This window comes from Rhodnius prolixus, unplaced genomic scaffold, assembly GCF_049639745.1.
Source record: "Rhodnius prolixus isolate KJV_2025 unplaced genomic scaffold, Rpr scaffold_7, whole genome shotgun sequence".
Classification (NCBI taxonomy): Eukaryota; Metazoa; Arthropoda; class Insecta; order Hemiptera; family Reduviidae; genus Rhodnius; species Rhodnius prolixus.
This window is the reverse complement of record NW_027411582.1, coordinates 1,281,817-1,300,877: the sequence shown is the minus strand read 5'-3', so window position 1 is coordinate 1,300,877 and position 19,061 is coordinate 1,281,817. Positions and strand designations below refer to the sequence as shown.

General features: G+C 32.2%; 1 protein-coding gene and 1 long non-coding RNA gene across 2 annotated transcripts; one reads left to right on the top strand and one right to left on the bottom strand.

Moving 5' to 3' along the window:
- Positions 1-115: 115 nt before the first annotated feature.
- Positions 116-18,568, bottom strand: LOC141446661 (succinyl-CoA:acetate/propanoyl-CoA:succinate CoA transferase). The gene is made up of 9 exons (XM_074113299.1): positions 18,194-18,568; positions 15,815-15,967; positions 9,054-9,202; positions 6,437-6,527; positions 5,398-5,586; positions 4,970-5,185; positions 4,292-4,429; positions 4,077-4,208; positions 116-3,215 (listed from the first exon to the last, which is right to left on the bottom strand). The coding sequence occupies exons 1-9, from the start codon at positions 18,387-18,389 to the stop codon at positions 3,031-3,033; spliced, it is 1,449 nt and encodes a 482-aa protein (XP_073969400.1). The 5' UTR covers positions 18,390-18,568; the 3' UTR covers positions 116-3,030.
- On the top strand, positions 9,084-11,731 carry LOC141446670 (uncharacterized). The gene is made up of 3 exons (XR_012453817.1): positions 9,084-9,222; positions 9,967-10,084; positions 11,473-11,731. It is a non-coding gene; the product is annotated as an uncharacterized lncRNA (long non-coding RNA).
- Positions 18,569-19,061: the final 493 nt, after the last annotated feature.

Here is a 19,061-nt window from a genome sequence, read left to right as displayed (position 1 = left end):
CAATCTAATGAATTTCTATTAAAAACCAAATATATAATTAGAATCGTACTAACTTAGTTTTAACAATCAGTATTTGAAATCAATCTTGAGAGGAAAATACAATAACCAAAAATAATTTCATTGACTGTTACTTTTATTTCATTTTAATGAAGTATAAAGAACATTGAAGGCATCAAAATTTTAATTAATTTGTAATTAATATCCCTGACTTTGTACTAAAAGATCGTCATTATTAAACATCATCGATTGCATTATTATTATTGGATTACTAGAACTACATCTGACTAAATGACACTCACAGGCACCAAGACAGTGTTGACTTTCTTATTTATTAATAGAAAAAACATTACGTTAAAAAAAAAGGCAACATATTTACTATTATTCTAGTAGTTAATTTACAACAGAATATTTCTAACAAGAAAGCCTTACATTATATTGAGCTACTGTATTGGGTGGAAACATTTGCATGTTTGTTTTCTATAGTTATTCTTAAATACATTAGAGCCAGGGTCTGACAATTCCTTAATTTCAGATTTGTTAGTACCATTTTTGGATGGTTGGCGATTACCTGGAAGGAGGAACGGAAAAAAATATCAACAGATGATGGACTGGCCAGCGCAAAATTGGATTGAGTGCGGACGTTAGATTAAAGCAATAAAAAAAAAAAATTCTCATTGCATAAGATCCCTTCTAATACTTAGTATGTCCGATATCGGGGAGGTCGGCCAGGAGTTGCTCTAGTTGCAGCAAATAGAAACGCTGAGTTCTGCAAGATCTGTTGATCACGGAGGAGGTGACTTTCTGACCAACTCCCATGGAAACTGCAGTCCAACGTAGTTTTCTACTTTTTGGATGGTACTAACTCTTTAAAGATCAGAATATCTAATTTCTTGTATTTTTATTTATCTACTTAAAAAACAAAAAATCTTTAGATGTATATCTGGCGTGATAATTATCTAAAATGGACAAGGTTTTTTGATGTATTTAATTACTAAAAATATATATGCTCCAAGCTCCAGAGAGGTGAATCCCTACATATTCGGAAGGGAAAGGCCTTCATTTATGCGTGACCACTCAGAATACTTAGAATTTAAGTCCACTTTAATATGTTACTTAAAACTTCCAAACAACACTAACAAAGGATCAAATTGTGCAGCCAAAAATCAGAGCCTGATGTAAATGATACCAGAATAGCAGCATCATATCACAAGCTGGTATTCAAAGCTACTTTTTCTGTTTTTACTTGTTATATTTTTCATTTTTATATACAAGTATAACATAGGTTTCCTAATGTAGGCCTATCACTTTAATACTTAAAATTTTTTTACGAGTTTCATGTTATTATAAAGGATATGGTACCACACGACTCAAAAGCGTTTTTTTCTTTTAATTAACCTTTATAATATTGAAGCCAATAAAAAAAATTAAATAGAAATTCTAAAGTGAAATCATTTAACTATAGTAATTTAAAACTGCAGAATAGAAAGATCTGGGAGGTTTCCCTCCTTGTTTCATTTCGTCTAAATGTTAAATGCAATATTTTCATCCGAGATTCAACAATGAACCCAGGTTTTACTTTGCTTTAACAAAGGCCACAAATACTATCTATGCGAAAAATGATATAAACTCATGTAATAGATTCGCGTTTTACAACTATTATTTTTTTTTTACTATTCCTTTTTTTACTCGAAAAAAGAAACTATTAAATCTTTTAGCATTAGCCCAAGAACAACTGCAAAGATGCGATATAAAAATATCTTCTTTTTTTTTTTAATCTAAAGTGTTTTTATGAACACTTCTTAAGCGAAAACTTGTAAAGCACAGCTTGCTATCTTGCTTGTTTATACACTTGTTGATGGTGTTTACAACAAGAAATTTCAAAACCCATTGTTCCTTTCAAAATTTCTTAATTTATTTATTTTCACTAATTATTTAATAAACATAATTATGTGGATAAACAATTTTTATTGCACTAATTCAATACGTTCTTCATCAGACTATTTCACACAGAGAGGTCCAATATTTACATTATATTAATACTGACAGTGAATTTGGAAAATTATAAGGAAGTGAGCTATTTTTAGCGAAGTTTTAATGTAAACTAATTGTTTATGGTTTACAGCAATAATTATTGAAAAAAATACGCATCCTAGTAAGCTAATTTGACTGTTACCAACTACCAACAGAGAAATCAAGTATCGATATATTAAATCGATATATTAAATATGTGAACAAATGTTAGAAATTTCTTTATACGTAACAATCAGAATTTCTATACTACGTTCTGAATTGTTTTTTACAACCCGACCAATCATTGGGATATATAATAATAATAAAATGGTGAGTTCTATCTGAAAAAATAAAATAAAACCTGAACGAAAAAATATTGGCGCTAAAAGTCCACTTTCTTAAGCAAGCAGAAACTCTCATTCTTTTTTGTAAATTTAGATTGAAAGACCCATGATTGTGTATCAAAACTGAGGATGTAAAAGTTAAGGCATTTGGTTACAAGTAGCCCCTTCCCATGATTTTTTCCAATTTCACTGTAGCATTTACATATTTACTTTGCTTTAGTAAGATTTTAAAATTTTCCTAAAAAGAAAAACACGCCGTATTATCATCACTAATCAAGAGCAGCATTAAAATGAAATAAAGTGAATAAGGCTCATGTTTGCACTATAATAATATTAATTAAATGATACGAGTCTAGCAGCGTATTACCAGATTAGCGAATGAACATAAAATAAATCGAATTTAAAAAAAAAAAAAAAAAACACTTTATTTTATACAAATATTAACATTATACATACGTACATAGTTTAGTATGTATTACATACACATCTTCTCGTTAATTCAAATATTCACAGTTTTGGTAACTGTACAGATACTGCCTTCTATATTGGTTTTTGTGTGTAACATTATTTTTCCTAGAATTGTGTGAGTTTTTATATCTATAAAGGCAGTAATCATTTTACCAATAATAATACCAACTTGTTAACCCATTGTTGTAGCTGGTTTTTCTCATCACGTCTATGGGCACGGCATTGTCTTCAGCCGATCGTAAGCGGCTTTCTCCAAGTTTGCTCTATGGTCAGGATGTGCAACGTTAATCAAAGCGTAAGCTCTTTGTCGTAAAGTTTTTCCAAATAATTCTGCAATACCATGCTCCGTGACTACATAGTGGACATGCGCTCGACTGGTGACCACTCCAGCGCCTAGTAAAATAGAAAATCAGAAATAAATATTACTTATATCAGAAAAATAAATAAAATAAAATATCCGTGAACGCTGCAAGTGTAGAATACGTCGTCGCAGATATAACTTTACATCAGGATCTAATGATAAACGCAAGAAGATGAAACCTTTTTAGATTTGACCCTACTAAGGGACCTGCTTGCATTCTACCAATCAATATCCCTTAACCGGTAGAACTATTGTCCCGATAGGGCAACATTTAACTCTTTTGTATATTATTTTGGGCACAAAACCGTACATCAAAAATGGTTCTTTATAGGAAAGCCTGCCAATCTCCCTCTTTACAGAACTGCTGTTAATCGACATTTCATGGAATCGACATTTCTTCATAGAGTTTAGAAAGCATTTTTATGTTTTTGTATTTTTAAAAATTATTTGAAGAGTATACAAAATCGTTAACAATTTTGGGTTGAAAAAATTTCAGTCCACTCGAAATTCATTAGTAGAAGTCAGTAGGTCTTTTCGAGTTTTCCGTTAGCAGTCTCCACCTTCGATACAGCATTTGTTAGGCTCATCACTTTCGTTTGAATCCTTGAATTATCTAAGAGAATATTCATTTTAGTGGAGTCCTGGGAGATCCATGACTTTAAGCTCACTTCAACAGTTATCACTCAGTTCCAGGGCGCATAAATAATAGAGAAAACAATTTCTTTTCCAGTAAAAATTCTTATGCTGGAGAAAATTTAATTAGGTACTTAAAAAGAGGAAAGAGAAAGTCGCGTGCTTTTTATAGTGGCCTTGAAGAAATCACTGTTTGATGGCAAATCTAAGCTTCGACTTGATTGCAGCTGAAAATTAGTAGTACTGCAAGTATTAGTCACCTTGTTTGATGAAAGGCACTATCTTGCTGTCTTTAGTTTTATTGTTCATTGACTGTAGTGCAATAATTGGCTTTCCTTTGCCATCTAAACCTTCCGCGGCACCTCTAGTGAAATCCACTTGTCCACCAAAACCTGTACAGATTATTAAACATTTTTAATAAATAAACAAAGACAAAATTCATAATTTAAATTGTAAAAAATCATCTTTTACTCACCACTATACATTCTAGTACCAATCGAGTCGGACACAACTTGCCCAGTAAGATCTACTTCAATGCAGGAGTTGATGGCCGTCATCTTGGGATGAACACGAATAACTGCAGCGTTGTTCGTATAATTTACCTCCTTCATTACTGCCAAAATGAGAAAACTCACTTAATTTTCACTAAATACAATAAATTATAAAAATTTTAACTTTTCAATTTTCCAAAAACAACTTAAAAAGGATTACATTCAATGTTTTGATGGTAGGTACGTTACACCCTGACACTTTGCTTTAGTGGAAATTAGTCAACCGAAAGTGCATCTAAACTGAATCGATCTTTTAGTTTTTCTAGATTATTTCGCTAATGGCTGCTATACTTAGTATACTTAAAGTTCCTAAACTTTTATCTGAATAATTTTCTCCATAAAACTCGTCTAAGGGTGACACTTCTAGGCGAGAGGGGTTACGGCTTCCCTCCACAGTAGCTAATGTATGAAATTGTTTCCAATTAAATATTAAGAAGGATTAATTATGTACACAAAATTTTAAATTTAAAGACAAAGTCAGTCTGTTCCAAGAAAATATAATTACGTAAACAGAGGTGAGAGTGCCAAACTTCCGGAGGAAGATAAATTTGGAGAATCTCTGACAAAAAGGGCATTGCAAATTCGTCTACTAACTAACTTACATATCATTGGATTATCATTGATGAAGTCATACAGCCGTTGGCTGCCAATCAGAAAGGAAGTCACAATTTTCCCTGTGTGAATCGGCTTATTGTTGTTAGTAACGGCACCTTTCTCTACTAAACCGATGACGCCTTCGCTGAACATTTCTGTGTGTATGCCTAGATCTTTGTAGTTGCCCAGACCATCCAGTACTGCGTCAGGAATGCTGCCAATACCTAAACACACGTGAAAGTTTTACAAGTTAAATTCAGAGTACAGAGTTACAGTGGTAGTCCAGCGAATAAGAAACTGCTTCAGCAATCTTTGCTTTAATTTCTCCGGCATGTACTAAGTTCATTGCTACAAAAACTCTAGTAACTCTTTTAAAAATTAAAGGCAAAATACATGTTTGAAATTTTAACAATAACAACATAGCTAAAACTAATACCCATTTGTAACGTTGCACCATCCACGATAAGATTTTCAGCGATCAGTTTTCCAATTTGTTTTTCTTCAGGCGAGGACTTGCCACCTCCATGTTGCGGTAATGGAGTGTCAACAGCTACAGCGAAATCAAAATGTGACTGATGTACGATACCGTCGCCGAAAGTACGGGGCATTTGTTTATTTACTTGGGCTAAACAGATGAAAAGGAAAATAAACAGTTTAAACAAACAAATACAAATAAGTGGAAAAGAAATTATTTGTTCAACAGGAGAACCTTTTTTGTATGGTTACCTCGTTTTAGTGTTTGTTTTTTTTGGAGTAGTTTACATTTCATATCTCGGATAGACAAATATTGCCATAATGGAAACTTGAAATTGCTGTTTTACAATTCTAAAAGTAGTAAAACAGTGAATGCGATCCATGGTAGCACCTGGGCTACGTTCCTAAAGGAAAGGTCAAAGTTTACTTAACTGGCAGAAAAAGGAAGAAATGTGGATCTGTACAGTCCGCAAGTCTGTGGAAAACTGTGCACTAAGAAAAAGGATGTTCAATGCTCGTAACTAGTTAGCAGCTGTAAGGAATTAATTGAGCGATTATAAGTCACGAGCAAAGTCAGGAAAAACTTCAAATGTGGTTAGATGGCTGATTAATTTTATAAGTTGAATATTAAAATTTATCTCAATCATTAATTTTCAAAAAAGATATTTGAATAATTGTTGTTCATTCTTTTTGGTGACTGATTCATAGTTTCAATGGGATTGAAAAAATACTGGGGATCACACTCAGTCCATGAACAGACAAGACAGAAGACACACCAACCCTGAAATGTAATAGTATTACGTACTTTCTAAACTAGCCCTAAAGATGACCTAGTCTCTAGGTCGAAAGCTCGGCAAAATAAATTTTACCAGACTGAAAGGGCAGTTATTTTTTCAATCCTATTTGAATAATATTTGGGCCAACCCTACAGCTTGGAAGGTAACCTTCTCGGCAAGTAAATAAAAGAAATCAAGTTAATAATTTTATAAATGTTAACTTACCAATAATTATTTTGGAATACGTCAGCCCGGCTCTGACACAGTCAACACTGGTTCCCAGGGAACAGTAGCCATGCCTGTCTGGTGGTGACACCTTAAAACAAAAATGGAGAAGGTCCTTTTTTATATGTTCTTTTAAACAAATTAAAAGTATTGTTAACCAAACTTTGTTCTTAAGTAACTATTGGGGACAATAGTTTCCATAGACCGTGAGAAAGTGCGGCTCTGGCGAAAAAAAAAAATCTTGCAAGAGAGTACAATGAGAAAGCACGAGCTATAGGGCGTTCTGCGCTCACTTAAAACTATTTTCTCTTTCCCTTACTGCTACATTATTCGGAAACATGCAGACCAAAGGAATTCGCACGAAAAGAGTGCAGCACATTGTACATCCAAAAATCTACAACTGCTGCTTCGATCAGGATTGTCCAAAAAGAAATTGACGTCAGAATTTAAAAGTCTGGCTGGACTAAACAACATCATTAACCCTCTGTTCAGACAGTTCCATAAAAAGGAATACATTATTATGCTATAAAGCTAAAAATAAACAAAATGAAATTCAAGAAATTACTCGCACACATATCAAACAAACATTACGTAACTAATGAATCTTATATGAATACAATAAAAACCTATTTATTATTAGTTCTCACTCGCAATAAATATTAATGCACAGTTTTTGTTTCCTTTTTAATTATGACAAAACAAAAAGAAAGTTTGGTGAAGGAAAATTCAAATTATTCCCTAGTTATGTGTTGCAATGTGGTAGGTTATTCAGATATAAGTGGATCGGTGAGAATTAACGTGTAACAATTCGCATTTAGTGGTCTACGCTTATCTGGAAGCACAATAATATAATAAATCAACAACTCAACTCAAAGAGAATACGTACCCAACATTATGTAAGTAACAACAGATATATTCCACTTATCTACCTCTATAAAACATTATCAATAATTACTTAAATTAATTACTTGGTTTCTCATGGTTGAGTATTGTTCGGTTTTGCAAACTTGATACTCGCGTTCCTCCCTTGTCGTGTTTCTTGATATGAAGTTCCTGGTCTTTAACGGAAGTGCCAAAAAATATTTGTCCTTTTCAATTTCCTTCAAACCTTACAGCAAGAATGTTACCCGATTGGACAGATTTTCGACTAGGTAATTTTGAGTAGGAGTATCCCGTGTTTTGTGGTTTTTTTAAGAGCGAAAAAGTGATTTTTTTTTTTTGCAAATTGATTGTTTTATCTTTGTCCGTGGAGACTAATCAGCACAAACCATAAACAAAAATCAGTTCGATATTTTGTGCAAGTGCTAAAACAAAACAGGACCTCAATAAACTATCGATAATTTCAGTCAAACAGAAGGAAGATCTAATTAATTAATGAATCGATTTTGAAGATTCATGGATGTTTTTCTTTTCCAAAGATAAACAATTCTTTAAATCTTGGTACTGTGCCAAGTACGTATGTAAATATAAAATATTTATTTGTAACATTTTTGCAACCTCCTTAAGTCATTTCGATAAAATAAACATTTAATCATCTACATAATTTTAATAGAAATTAATGGGTAAACAACATTCCAAATTTGTTGAGATCAAGTGACCAGAATCGCGTCTTTACTAAATCGAGTTTTCAGCATTTTGCTATTTATTTAGAAAATGATACAAGTGATTTTCTATGAAACATGAACACATTCCCATGCTTTTGGGCAAATTACATTTAATTAACTTATTTTTCAGGGAATTTTTATTCTAATTAATTAAAAATTGAATTAGGCCACATTTTTTCGTTAGTCTGTCTGTACAACTTAGGCTGTGAACGTATCAATATCATCCTTTACTCAAGACTATGTTTCTCCACTTCCGTGATTGAGGCTTCATAGTTCAATTTTCATATAGTTAGGGTTTCATCAATTCTAAGACGCTTGCTGCTAAATTTAGGTCAAGCTGGGCAAGGCCGCTCACAACTCTTAAGTTTACATTAAGCTTCACAGTGATAAATGTGATATTTATGTTTTTGAAAGTTTGAGAGCTTTCCTATGAAAAAATAAATACTTTTGAATGATAAATCCCCATGAACTGTATTTCAGGGGGGAGGAAAAAATAAAAAATAGCAAAAAAACTAGGACAGTAAAATAATAATAAATACGACATAAAACCCGTCCTTACCTGATAACAACAAAAGCAAGGCTATCCAAATGACAGAATAAATAAATAACATTTTAAAATCATCTGAGTCAAGGCTAACTTGATTGCTCCAACTAATGAGGAAAACAATTGCTATTATTTCTTTTTTTCTGAGATCCCACCTACATAATTCCCAGAGAAACACTAAATATAACTGTAGCCAAGTTATACAAAAAATTTATGTTTCTAATTTAAATTGCATTTTTAAATTTAAATTTTGTCAAGCGGTAATATAAATATTAACCGCTAGAAAAATGGCAAGTTGTGCGGATTTGTCTAGAATACTAACTCGCAGTATCCGCCTTAACTTCTCTTCCTCTCACACAATCCACTTCCGGAAAAAACTTAGTACACATAAATGATGTATGGCTAATGAAAATAAATTTCTAAATTTTAATTTTTTAAAAGAAAATTTATGATGTAATTTATGACTTACATGAACAATGGCTACGTCTGGTTTAATAATGCCTTTATGGAATAAAAGTGGTATATCCTGAAGAAATATCGGGGTTGCATCGGCTCTCCCTTCGGCAACCGCTTTTCTAACGTTGGCTGCCATGAAGAATGAATTTGACCTGAATATTCCTGAGTGGCAGAATGTACAGGTTAGCAACCACATTGTTAACAATCAATTTATTACAAAATATTATTTACAAATATAAAAAAAAGGGAACGCAAGCGCAGTGTTTAACTGGTTTGTGATTGGATTTTGACAAGGAAATGAAGTATCACTTTTGTCAAATGTCATATGACATCAAATCTCCAAGCGAAAATTGTTCGATGATAATTGGGAACGACTGCTTTTTAGTTGGAAATTAGTTTAAAAGTTGATATCATAACCAGTTCTAAGCTCTATTAGTCGAAGAAAACTTATAGATTTGATTAAACATCTTCTCTTACAGATTAATCTCCATTTAATTGATGCCACGAAACATTTTCCAAAATGTAGCAATACATTGGTACGTTCTAAAGCATCTATAAGAAAAAAAATTCTTTCAAAAAGAAAACAGATCACTTTAAACAAAAATTATTATAGTAGCAATTATCGTCGGCTCAAGGAGGCGTCTCTCCGGACTAACCTTCGCTTTTATGATGGTACGGTCAGTTAGGTGGTGTGTTGGATTTTCCTTTGTCACCTTACAAAATCTCCTAGATCTAATCACGTTCCAGGCACAGCTTCGTTAGGTGCCTCCTGAGTGGGTAAGATTCCATAAGGAAACCTGTCACGATGGACAGTGTTGCCCGCAAGTAAAGCCGGCTATTAAATTGGTTCCAATGACTTCAGGGTAGACAATCAATTTTTTTTAGATACTGGTGGTAATTTTAAATAAAAATGTCCTCTATTTCAGATATTTAACTGGGAATTGATCGACAAACTATCTTTTATTTTCTCTCAAATACTTCACTACCTGATACACAACGCTTTATAAGTAGCTACCTGCTTCACAACAATTAATCTATTGACAGGTATGGAAATAATATACGTAAATATAAATAAAAGAATAAGACTGAAATTGGCTATAATTTCTCATTTTTCTTAGAAAATTTTGATGATTTTCACATTTTATCTTTATCGGAATGACTAATCAGAAATTAACTTCAATCAAATAATTATTTACAATAAACTAATCGTTGGAAAGAAACAAATTAAAAATAAACTGTTTGGTAAACGCTAAAACTAGTTAAAACACTAAAAGATAAACAAAAACTATAACAGGTCTTAGGTTATTCGACACGATATTATTATTATACAATATTATTCGATAATAGTAATTGAATATGATAAAAGGATTGTAAACAAACTACTATCGACATATTACACAGTATGTTGACAATGAACAACTGGCATCTATTTAATGGCATTACCATCGAGGCTACATCGAGGTTTCGTACGGTAACCTTCCTCACAGGTATAACCGCTTATTGCTACTCTTCACCGGTTGATCTACGTAACGTCCTGCTCAACCAATCTCTAAACTGCCAAACCAAAGCTTAGGTCTCCTTCATTTTAATTCTATTTTTTTCATGATTCATCCAACTTACATCGCCACATTATAACCTTCCTCCACCTCTTTTTTTGTGTCCAATTATCTGCTTTCGTCTCAATTATCTTATTTCTGCCCTTTACTAAAAGAGATTTTCCACCAAACTTTCATTCGTTGAAGCATGAGTGTGGAAGATGAGACGTGAAAGATGTTGCATAGATGTCGGTTTGATTGCTACTGGGTATAATTATATGTCCAAGGTGTGAAACCGAAACGAGTTTGAAGGGGAAAAAAAACCGTTGCTTTGAATATGGTAAGGTTATTTTCGTTTTACATTGTTAGAATAACTCTTATGAAATATGTACTTCAACCCTCAAGTTCGCGTTACACATGCTTTGGGGATTGCGATAAACTTAAGTATTGTTAGTTTCTCAAAGGGGTTGTAGGAGGGCGAAGCCCACCCATTTTAAAACGAAATATAGGCGAGTGTAGCGTGGGGAAAAAATCTTGGTTTTTGGGGCGAAGCCCTTCTAAACAAAATAAAATGATCAATATTGAATTGATTGTTGGTAGGCATGGTAACAGCTAAAGATAATCATTTCAATATTAGGCCATGTCAGTGGATGGTCTATTGTTAACATTTACCCAGCTAGCCTTCCCGCTAAATACGATTTCATTGAAATATCGATGCGACAAATTCTACGATTAATGAGGAAGTTGCAATATACAATTCCCCTTTGCTTATAAATGAAAAATAATTACAATTTTTCACCGGAAATATATAAGTTTTGAACTCCTTTGAATTCTAAAAAAATACAGTTTAAAGGATGATCTGCTTTTTTCCATAAATTATTTTTGTTGTTTGTTTAGATCGAAATGGAGGGGATACAACGTATAGAAGCAATGTGCATCGCAGGACCGAAATGTTCCTTAAAGAACTCCTTCCCCAACTATCTATTTGGTTACCTGATATTCGTCGTGTATATTTACTTTAAGATCTTGAGAAACAGAAGAAATACAGTCAACCAGTTACTCCTCACATTACAACAAGAACAGGAGGGCATGTTTGATAATATTTACAATATGTTGAATTAATATAAAAATTATTAAATCTATTTTTATTTTTAATTTTTTTTTTTTAACCGAGTAAGCAATGCTCACTGAATTTACTTTTAGTGAAATCATTACTGTTACCATGGTTACCAAATTTGGAAACCATTATTACTGTTACCGTGGTTACCAAATTTGGAAACCAAACATATTTTAGATCCTATTACTAAACCTTGTTGTAACTAAGGTCTAAGAACTCAATCAAAAGCACAACAAATTTTGTCCTGGCGCTTTGAAGGGTTAACTTGACCACGCGTAACGTACCACTGGCGCCCGTCCAAAATTGTCTATGTTCACCTGTTCGGCTATTTTAAATTATAGGTAATTAATTTTGCAAGAAATTGATATAGTAAAGTGGCACTTTCGTTTGAAAAAATGTCCGCTGAAACCTTAGTACCCTTAAATAACTGCTAAGAAACTCTCGATAATTTAGGCCTGGGACCCGCGCAACGAAATTGAATTAAAAAGTTTTTCAAATAAAAGCCAATAAAATTAAAAAAATTAAAATTAATGTGTTCACTTTACACATAAAACTTGCGCTTGCATCTATTGTTCGTTTAGATAAAACAAGCGCTATAAACACTTTGTCCTTACAGGATCTCAAGACTGGCGCGCTCTTGCAGAAAAATACTCAATTTGTCATCTTAAAAGAAGTACAAGTTATGTAATTAAATGAAAGTGCGTCATACTTATATTTGTAAGACTATAAGGTAGTACTCATTACGGCAAAAAATATTTAACTGTATGATTATAAAAAAAATGATAACAATATGGTCTTATCTAAATGTCTGGGTGGAATGTCTTGTACAGCCGTCTAAATATATTTAGACGGATAAATGCTCGGATAGGCAATTCATTCCCTAATGCTACCCGTATGTGGACTATAACCTGCATGGATTAATCTAAAATTATAATCCATCATGTGTCTAAGCGTAATAAAATTACAGAATTGGCTCTTTTTATGTCTTCCTCACATCTCCCTTACATTAAATTCAGGTAAGAATTTATTTATTTTTCCAAAAAAATGTTTTCAAGAAATTTCCTAAGAGTACGTCATTCATACAGACTCTCACTCAAGTCGTCAAATTGCTGTAAACTAAAATTTTCGTGATCAAAGAAACTGGGCACCACTTCCTTCCTCTCGCTGTAAGATTTAAGAGAAAGGAAAAAATTAAGTGGCGTAAAGGTATATTTAGGTGTAGTATCTAACTGTAGTGGCAGGTATAAGTGGCTAATGTGTCTGAGGACATTAAACTGGCTGCCAGCAATAACAGGATTTCCATAATGGATGCATTAATTAAAAGGCAAAAACTATTCGATTTTATTTTTTGCCTTTATCAAGTAAAAATAAATAAAGAAATAATTTGTTTATAAAAAGATAACCTTCAATATTAGTATGAATACAAAAGCTATTAAAAAAGAATCCGGCAATTGTTTAAAACTATGCACTGATAAGAACTTTTAATATTTATTTATTAAAAGTGATAAAGATTATTGCCTTTAATGTAAACAACTTAGAAAATAATGGATTCGTTTCATCAGATTTCAAAGATTCTTTTTCAAATAGAAAGGAACGTTCAGGGAATAGATTTCAAAATAATATGTAATTACTTTATTCTTTACTCCATATGTAAATAAAATGGGACAATCTGGCGTCAAATTTTCTGGGCCACTGAATTGATAAGAATCAACATGGCTGAATGGCCCGATGACACACAGAATGTTGTAAGAGGAATTCGTCCCATCAAGTAATGTACGCTATTTATACTCTATGCTGTACTTATTGTTTCTAAATACCATCACTAGCAGAAGTAAATAAAAATTAACCAGAAAAACAATGGAGCATTTTGCAAACAATAAGGTCACCCTGGAATCCACTATGACGAAATTATCTGATGTGAATATCTCTAGACATTCCCGTGTTCAAATTTCCAAGGTTTTTTCATTTTTTTAAATATCACTGTACATGGCAGACTACATTTCTCCTGCTTAAAATAGTAAATGCTCCTTCACCAAACATTGATTCTAGTTAGTTAACTCTGTACATTCCCCAAACGATCCATATCCAAGACGTTGCAATATCAAAGCGGCCCCAGTTTCACCGAAAAGATCCAAAAGGATCTTTATATTTTACCCAACAGCTTTTGTTCGTTAATATTATTAACATAACAGAACTGAAAGTTCTATAAAATATTCCTTACATATTCATCAAAGGATGAAAAATTATTGTACATTGTTGGAGCAAAGTTCATTTTATGATATCTCATATACAATAGACAAAAAAAGTATTTGCACACCCTGTTATTTTAAGTTTTCATATAAAAAAAAATTCGCTTTTTTACCCAAATTACGTTTATTTAACTTCTTAAATCAAACACTATAAGATGATAAATATAAATATGCAAAAGAGTCAAATAAATTAAGTATAAAGAACATAATGTTATTTTATACTGCAAAAAAAGTATTTGCACACCTAGTTAAACATTTCAAAAAATAATTTGGTTGACCCATAACCAATCATAACTTTGTCCTTAATATTTAGTGTGCATCCCTTTAGCTTCAATTACGGCTTGTAACGCCTTACCATTGATTCAACTAAGTTTCTTGTCACCTCATCTGATAAATTGTTCCAGGAATCAACTAACACCTGTCTTAAGTGCTCCTTACTTGTAATAGAGGTCTGGCGGACTTTCCTGTCCAGAATATGCCACAGATTTTCATTGGGTTGAGGTCTGGTGATTGAGGTGGGGTCAGTAATCTTCTTGGGGCATTATAAAGAAGCCATTCTTTTGTAATGTTGGCCGTATGTTCTGGATGGTTATCCTGCTGGAAATGAAAATCGTTCTCCAAACCTAATTTTACAGCACTTGCCTTCAAGTTGCCTCGCAACACCTCCACCTAAGACCGAGCTGTCATTATGCCCTCTATAACTTCTAAATTACCCACCCCAGAATAAGCCATACTTCCCCAAACCAAGATATTTCCTCCTCCATGCTTAACAGTTTTTAATATATTTTTTGTATTCAAACCAGTATTATTTCTTCTCCAGATTGTTATTATATTTTGTGGTTTAAAAACCTCAATCTTGCTTCCATCAGAGAAAAATAATTTTTTCCCGAGATTCTATAGGTTTTTTAACAAATTCTTTGGCGAACTCAAGATGTTTTTTCCTATTAACCTCACTAATATATGGCTTTTTTAAGGGTCGCCTGCCTCGTATACCTTTATTGTGAACGAAGTTTCTTATTGTTTGAGGTGTAACCGTCTTTCCTGAACAAGACGCCAGGTCATGCGCAAGTTTTTGAGCGCTGTGAGTTGGTTTCCTCAGCGCGTCTTTGACGACCTTCCTCCTCTCCCGTTCATTTAAGGCTCTTGGTCGACCTGTTCGCTGCTTATTTTCTGTTGTTCCTCTTTCAATGATATACCTCACTGTTGAAAACGATAAATTTACTTTATTTCCGATTTCTCTATTACTGTTTCCAGCACGATGTAATATAAGCACTTCCTGTCTCACACTCACAGGAATTTTTCTAGATTTTGGAGCCATCTCAATGCACTAGTTGAAAACACAATAAAAACTAATGAATCTAGTAAAGAGAGTATAGACAGTATCAAAGGTGACGTTAATCCTCTTTTGTTAGGGCATTTGTTTTATTTACATGTCAAGAGATCCCAAATTACAGCTGTGCAAATACTTTTTTTGCAGTATAATATAACATTATGTTGTTTATACTTAATTTATTTGACTCTTTTGCATATTTATATTTATCATCTTATAGTGTTTGATTTAAGAAGTTAAATAAACGTAATTTGGGTAAAAAAGCGATTTTTTTTTATATGAAACCTTAAAATAACAGGGTGTGCAAATACTTTTTTTGCCTATTGTATATGTAGTCCAGTTCAAACAGCTGTCCAGTAAACCGACGAATAAGCATATAAATAAATATTCCCTGATTAATATTGTTATAACTTTCACTGTATTTCGATTTTTAAAAAAGTTCCTCTCACATGAAGTCCAACATCAAAATGTATTGAATTAGGAATTCAATTGATTGAAAAAGGTAAGAATTTCACAAAAAAAATAACTGCTAATATAGCTGACCTTCGCAATCTGGTTGTGCATAAGCAGCCGGACCTTCGGTATGCATGTGACATACCATCACGTCCTTCAATTTGTTCTTCTTTCCATGTTCGGCCATAGCATTTGCCAACTCTATGGGCGTTGCTGCAGCCCCGCTTAAGAATACTGAATCTCCTGTGGAACAAAGCGAATAAATCTATTAGTTATGAATCTTGGTTAGGCCCTTACCCTACTAAATAACACAGATCTATACTAAAGATAAGTTTTTCAGGTACTAATAGTATTATTATTATCTGACAGGTTTTGAACGTAATCCATTTTTAGAGTCACTTCTTAAGTAACCAGAGTGTTTCTACAGTCTTCCCTGTTAAAAGAGAGCTTGAAGATTAAATGACATGCATATTTCCTAGAGAACAAGTTACTTAATTTTTATTCGATGTTACTGTAAATTTTTGTTCTTTAATAAGAAGAAGTGTGACGACAGATTCGCATACAATAGATCTACAAAAATACATCATCGCACATTACTCGGCATATTAACCACCTTTTAGATGGTTCGTATTGACAGTACATCTTAGAATAGTTTTCTAAATTAACACACGAACGGAAATATGATACGTATTTTGAAAACGTTAATTTATTCAATTTTATTGCAGTGAGTGTGTATTTGTGACTATTTACTACAGTCCAGTTATAACTGAACCCATTTGTTAACTAGTTGCAATTACCACTTTAAAAAAAATAACATAATTTCTCTTAACAATCACGGCTAAAGAATAAATAACACCATTAAAAAAAAAAATATTTTTTTACAAACACAGATAAAAGATTAGCAAATGTTTTTTACTTTTCCATTATCAGTTGTATTATTATCAATACCGGAACAATAGTTTCTTACATGTTGTTGTAATGTTATTCAGAATGAAAGAAATGTATATTTTTCTTACTTTACGTATTCAAATAAATAATATTCAGCCCTAAATATATTTGTATATCACTACGTTTATTATCACAATTCATCTCCTATTATTAAGCAGAAATTTCTTCATCCAAACTAAATTGCTGAAATAACGTGAAACGCATCACTTATTTTTATATCCTTAAAATGAATCTGCAGTCGAACATACATAAATTTTAGTTTATTTACAAATTCAAGAAAATCCAACCTATTGAGTTAATAAGATTTTCCTTTAGATTACAGGCAATATAATGATAGATTTTTTTTTTTTTTTTTTATGCCTGGAGGATGGAAAACTGCCACCTTACTCCTCACAGAAGATCTCAACGAGGAAAAAAATGCATTTCTCGTAAATCTTCTCCTGATCAACCTGCTCAGTCTAACATGGGTAATTCCAGGACTTAACTGAAAATAATAATTATCTACAATAACCCTAACCATTTTTATGGACCGCTATTAAATCTGCAAAACACGTTCACTATCAGTACAGCTCTTCATGGTTAATTGTGCCTCATGTTTGTTAGGGGAAAAAAAAGGTTGCAGTTGACATGAATGTTAGTAGACCGAAAACAAGTCCACTAATGAATTCATGACAATATGAGGCACTGTAATGTAAGGCGTCGAACTGAACTCAGGCCTGAGAATTCTGAGAACAGAATTACCGATATAATTCAATAATTGCCCTCGTGTGTATTAAAGATATTCTTTGATGATTATATTTGCACCATTATTAACGTTGATTTTATCCTAATTAAATAATAAGCGTGAACTCAACAGCTCGATAAGTTAACAATAATCGCCTAAAAATGAAATAATGTTTTCCACAATTTTGGTTTTGAAGCAATCTTAAAACTTTGGATAAATGCTAACAAGAGAATATTTTTGGTGAGATGGCACGAATAAGAAATAAACATTCTAATCAAATGTTTCATTAATAAATTCTAAAACTGACATGTTTGAATGTGTACGAGTAATAAAAAAAAAACTGTATCTAAATTTAAATTACGTATCATAGTTCAATAACAGCCATATTTGGAAGCGTCATCCAACCAATAAGTAGATAGTGCTAGTATTTTAATATTATTTCTGCATCCTAAGAGCTGTTCAAAAATTACAAGTAAAGAAAATAATAACCTAGTTATTGAATTTATCTGAAATATTTAAAGAAATAATTTATGTAACTGATAAATACAGGGTGACGGGAAAAAAAGAAAACAAAGGAAGTTCTTGGTACAACATTATTGAATTACAAATAATCATGAGCTAATAGGCAAATACCATGTCTGAACCAATTGAAAAATTGAATTCCATCTCTTTATAGCTTTACATTATTTCTCGCGTAGTAAAGCTGCTTACTTGTGATTTAAAGAATTAACAAAGTTTTTTTATTTTAATAAAAGCAAATGTAAATAAAAATAAATACAATTGCTTTAAACAAATACCTGACTTGATGCATTTGACTGCCTCTTCTGCAGTAACCCAGCATGGTTCCCTGTTCAATGGTTGTGAAATTTCTTTACTATAGCCAAAATAGTTCCTATTATTGTTCTTCGTTGCTAATACCGCCGACAAACCCCAATTTGTTTTCAGAAGTGAATTCGAGAATATTGAAGAAAACCTTTGCACTACCGATGCCATTGTGTTGAAAAAAAAAAGTTTTTCCCCCTAAAAAAAGCAAAATGAATTTTTTACGTCAAAACTAGTCGCAGGAATCTTACAAAAAAAAAATAATGAAAATAAAAACCCCTCCTCGTTTATTGAAACCACTGACACACACCACCCAAGCTCACCGACAAGCGACAACTGTCAGCCTCAGGTGAATTCTCTCTGTTGTTAAAATGTATGTCCAAGTGGGGGTCAAAGCCTTTTAATTAACTAATGAATAAAATTCAAAATCATTACTCATAAATAAATATTTATCTTAAAAACAGCAATAAATCTTAATTTTATAAAAATAACTCTAGAATGTTAAGCCTTAGAATTATTAATAATAAGGCACATTGGAAAATATAACCTAAAAGAGGCGCAAAATTTAAATTTTGTTCCTTCTTCACCATCTTAAAACCTATAATTTAACGTTTTTTACTTATATTAGCAAATTCTTATATAAAAAAATCTTACTACTCAATTATTTTATCTTTAAAGCTAAAGAAAATAGTCTCGAACACAAAAACTTTTACAACCTCAAAATTAATACTTTCTTTTTTTCTAATGAAAGAACTAAAATCCAATTTTTGTTAGGGAATAAGATATTTTTTATTTCGTTTTTATTTGATAATATAGCAAAAATAAAGCAAAATTGTACAATTT

Excerpts from the sequence above, each read along its gene's own strand:
- LOC141446661 (XM_074113299.1), bottom strand. The coding sequence starts at position 18,389 with ATGGCATCGGTAGTGCAAAGGTTTTCTTCAATATTCTCGAATTCACTT. Across the intron at positions 9,203-15,814 it reads TGCACAACCAGATTGCGAAG|GAATATTCAGGTCAAATTCA; the intron begins GTCAGCTATATT and ends TCTGCCACTCAG. Across the intron at positions 4,209-4,291 it reads TGGTACTAGAATGTATAGTG|GTTTTGGTGGACAAGTGGAT; the intron begins GTGAGTAAAAGA and ends TAATCTGTACAG.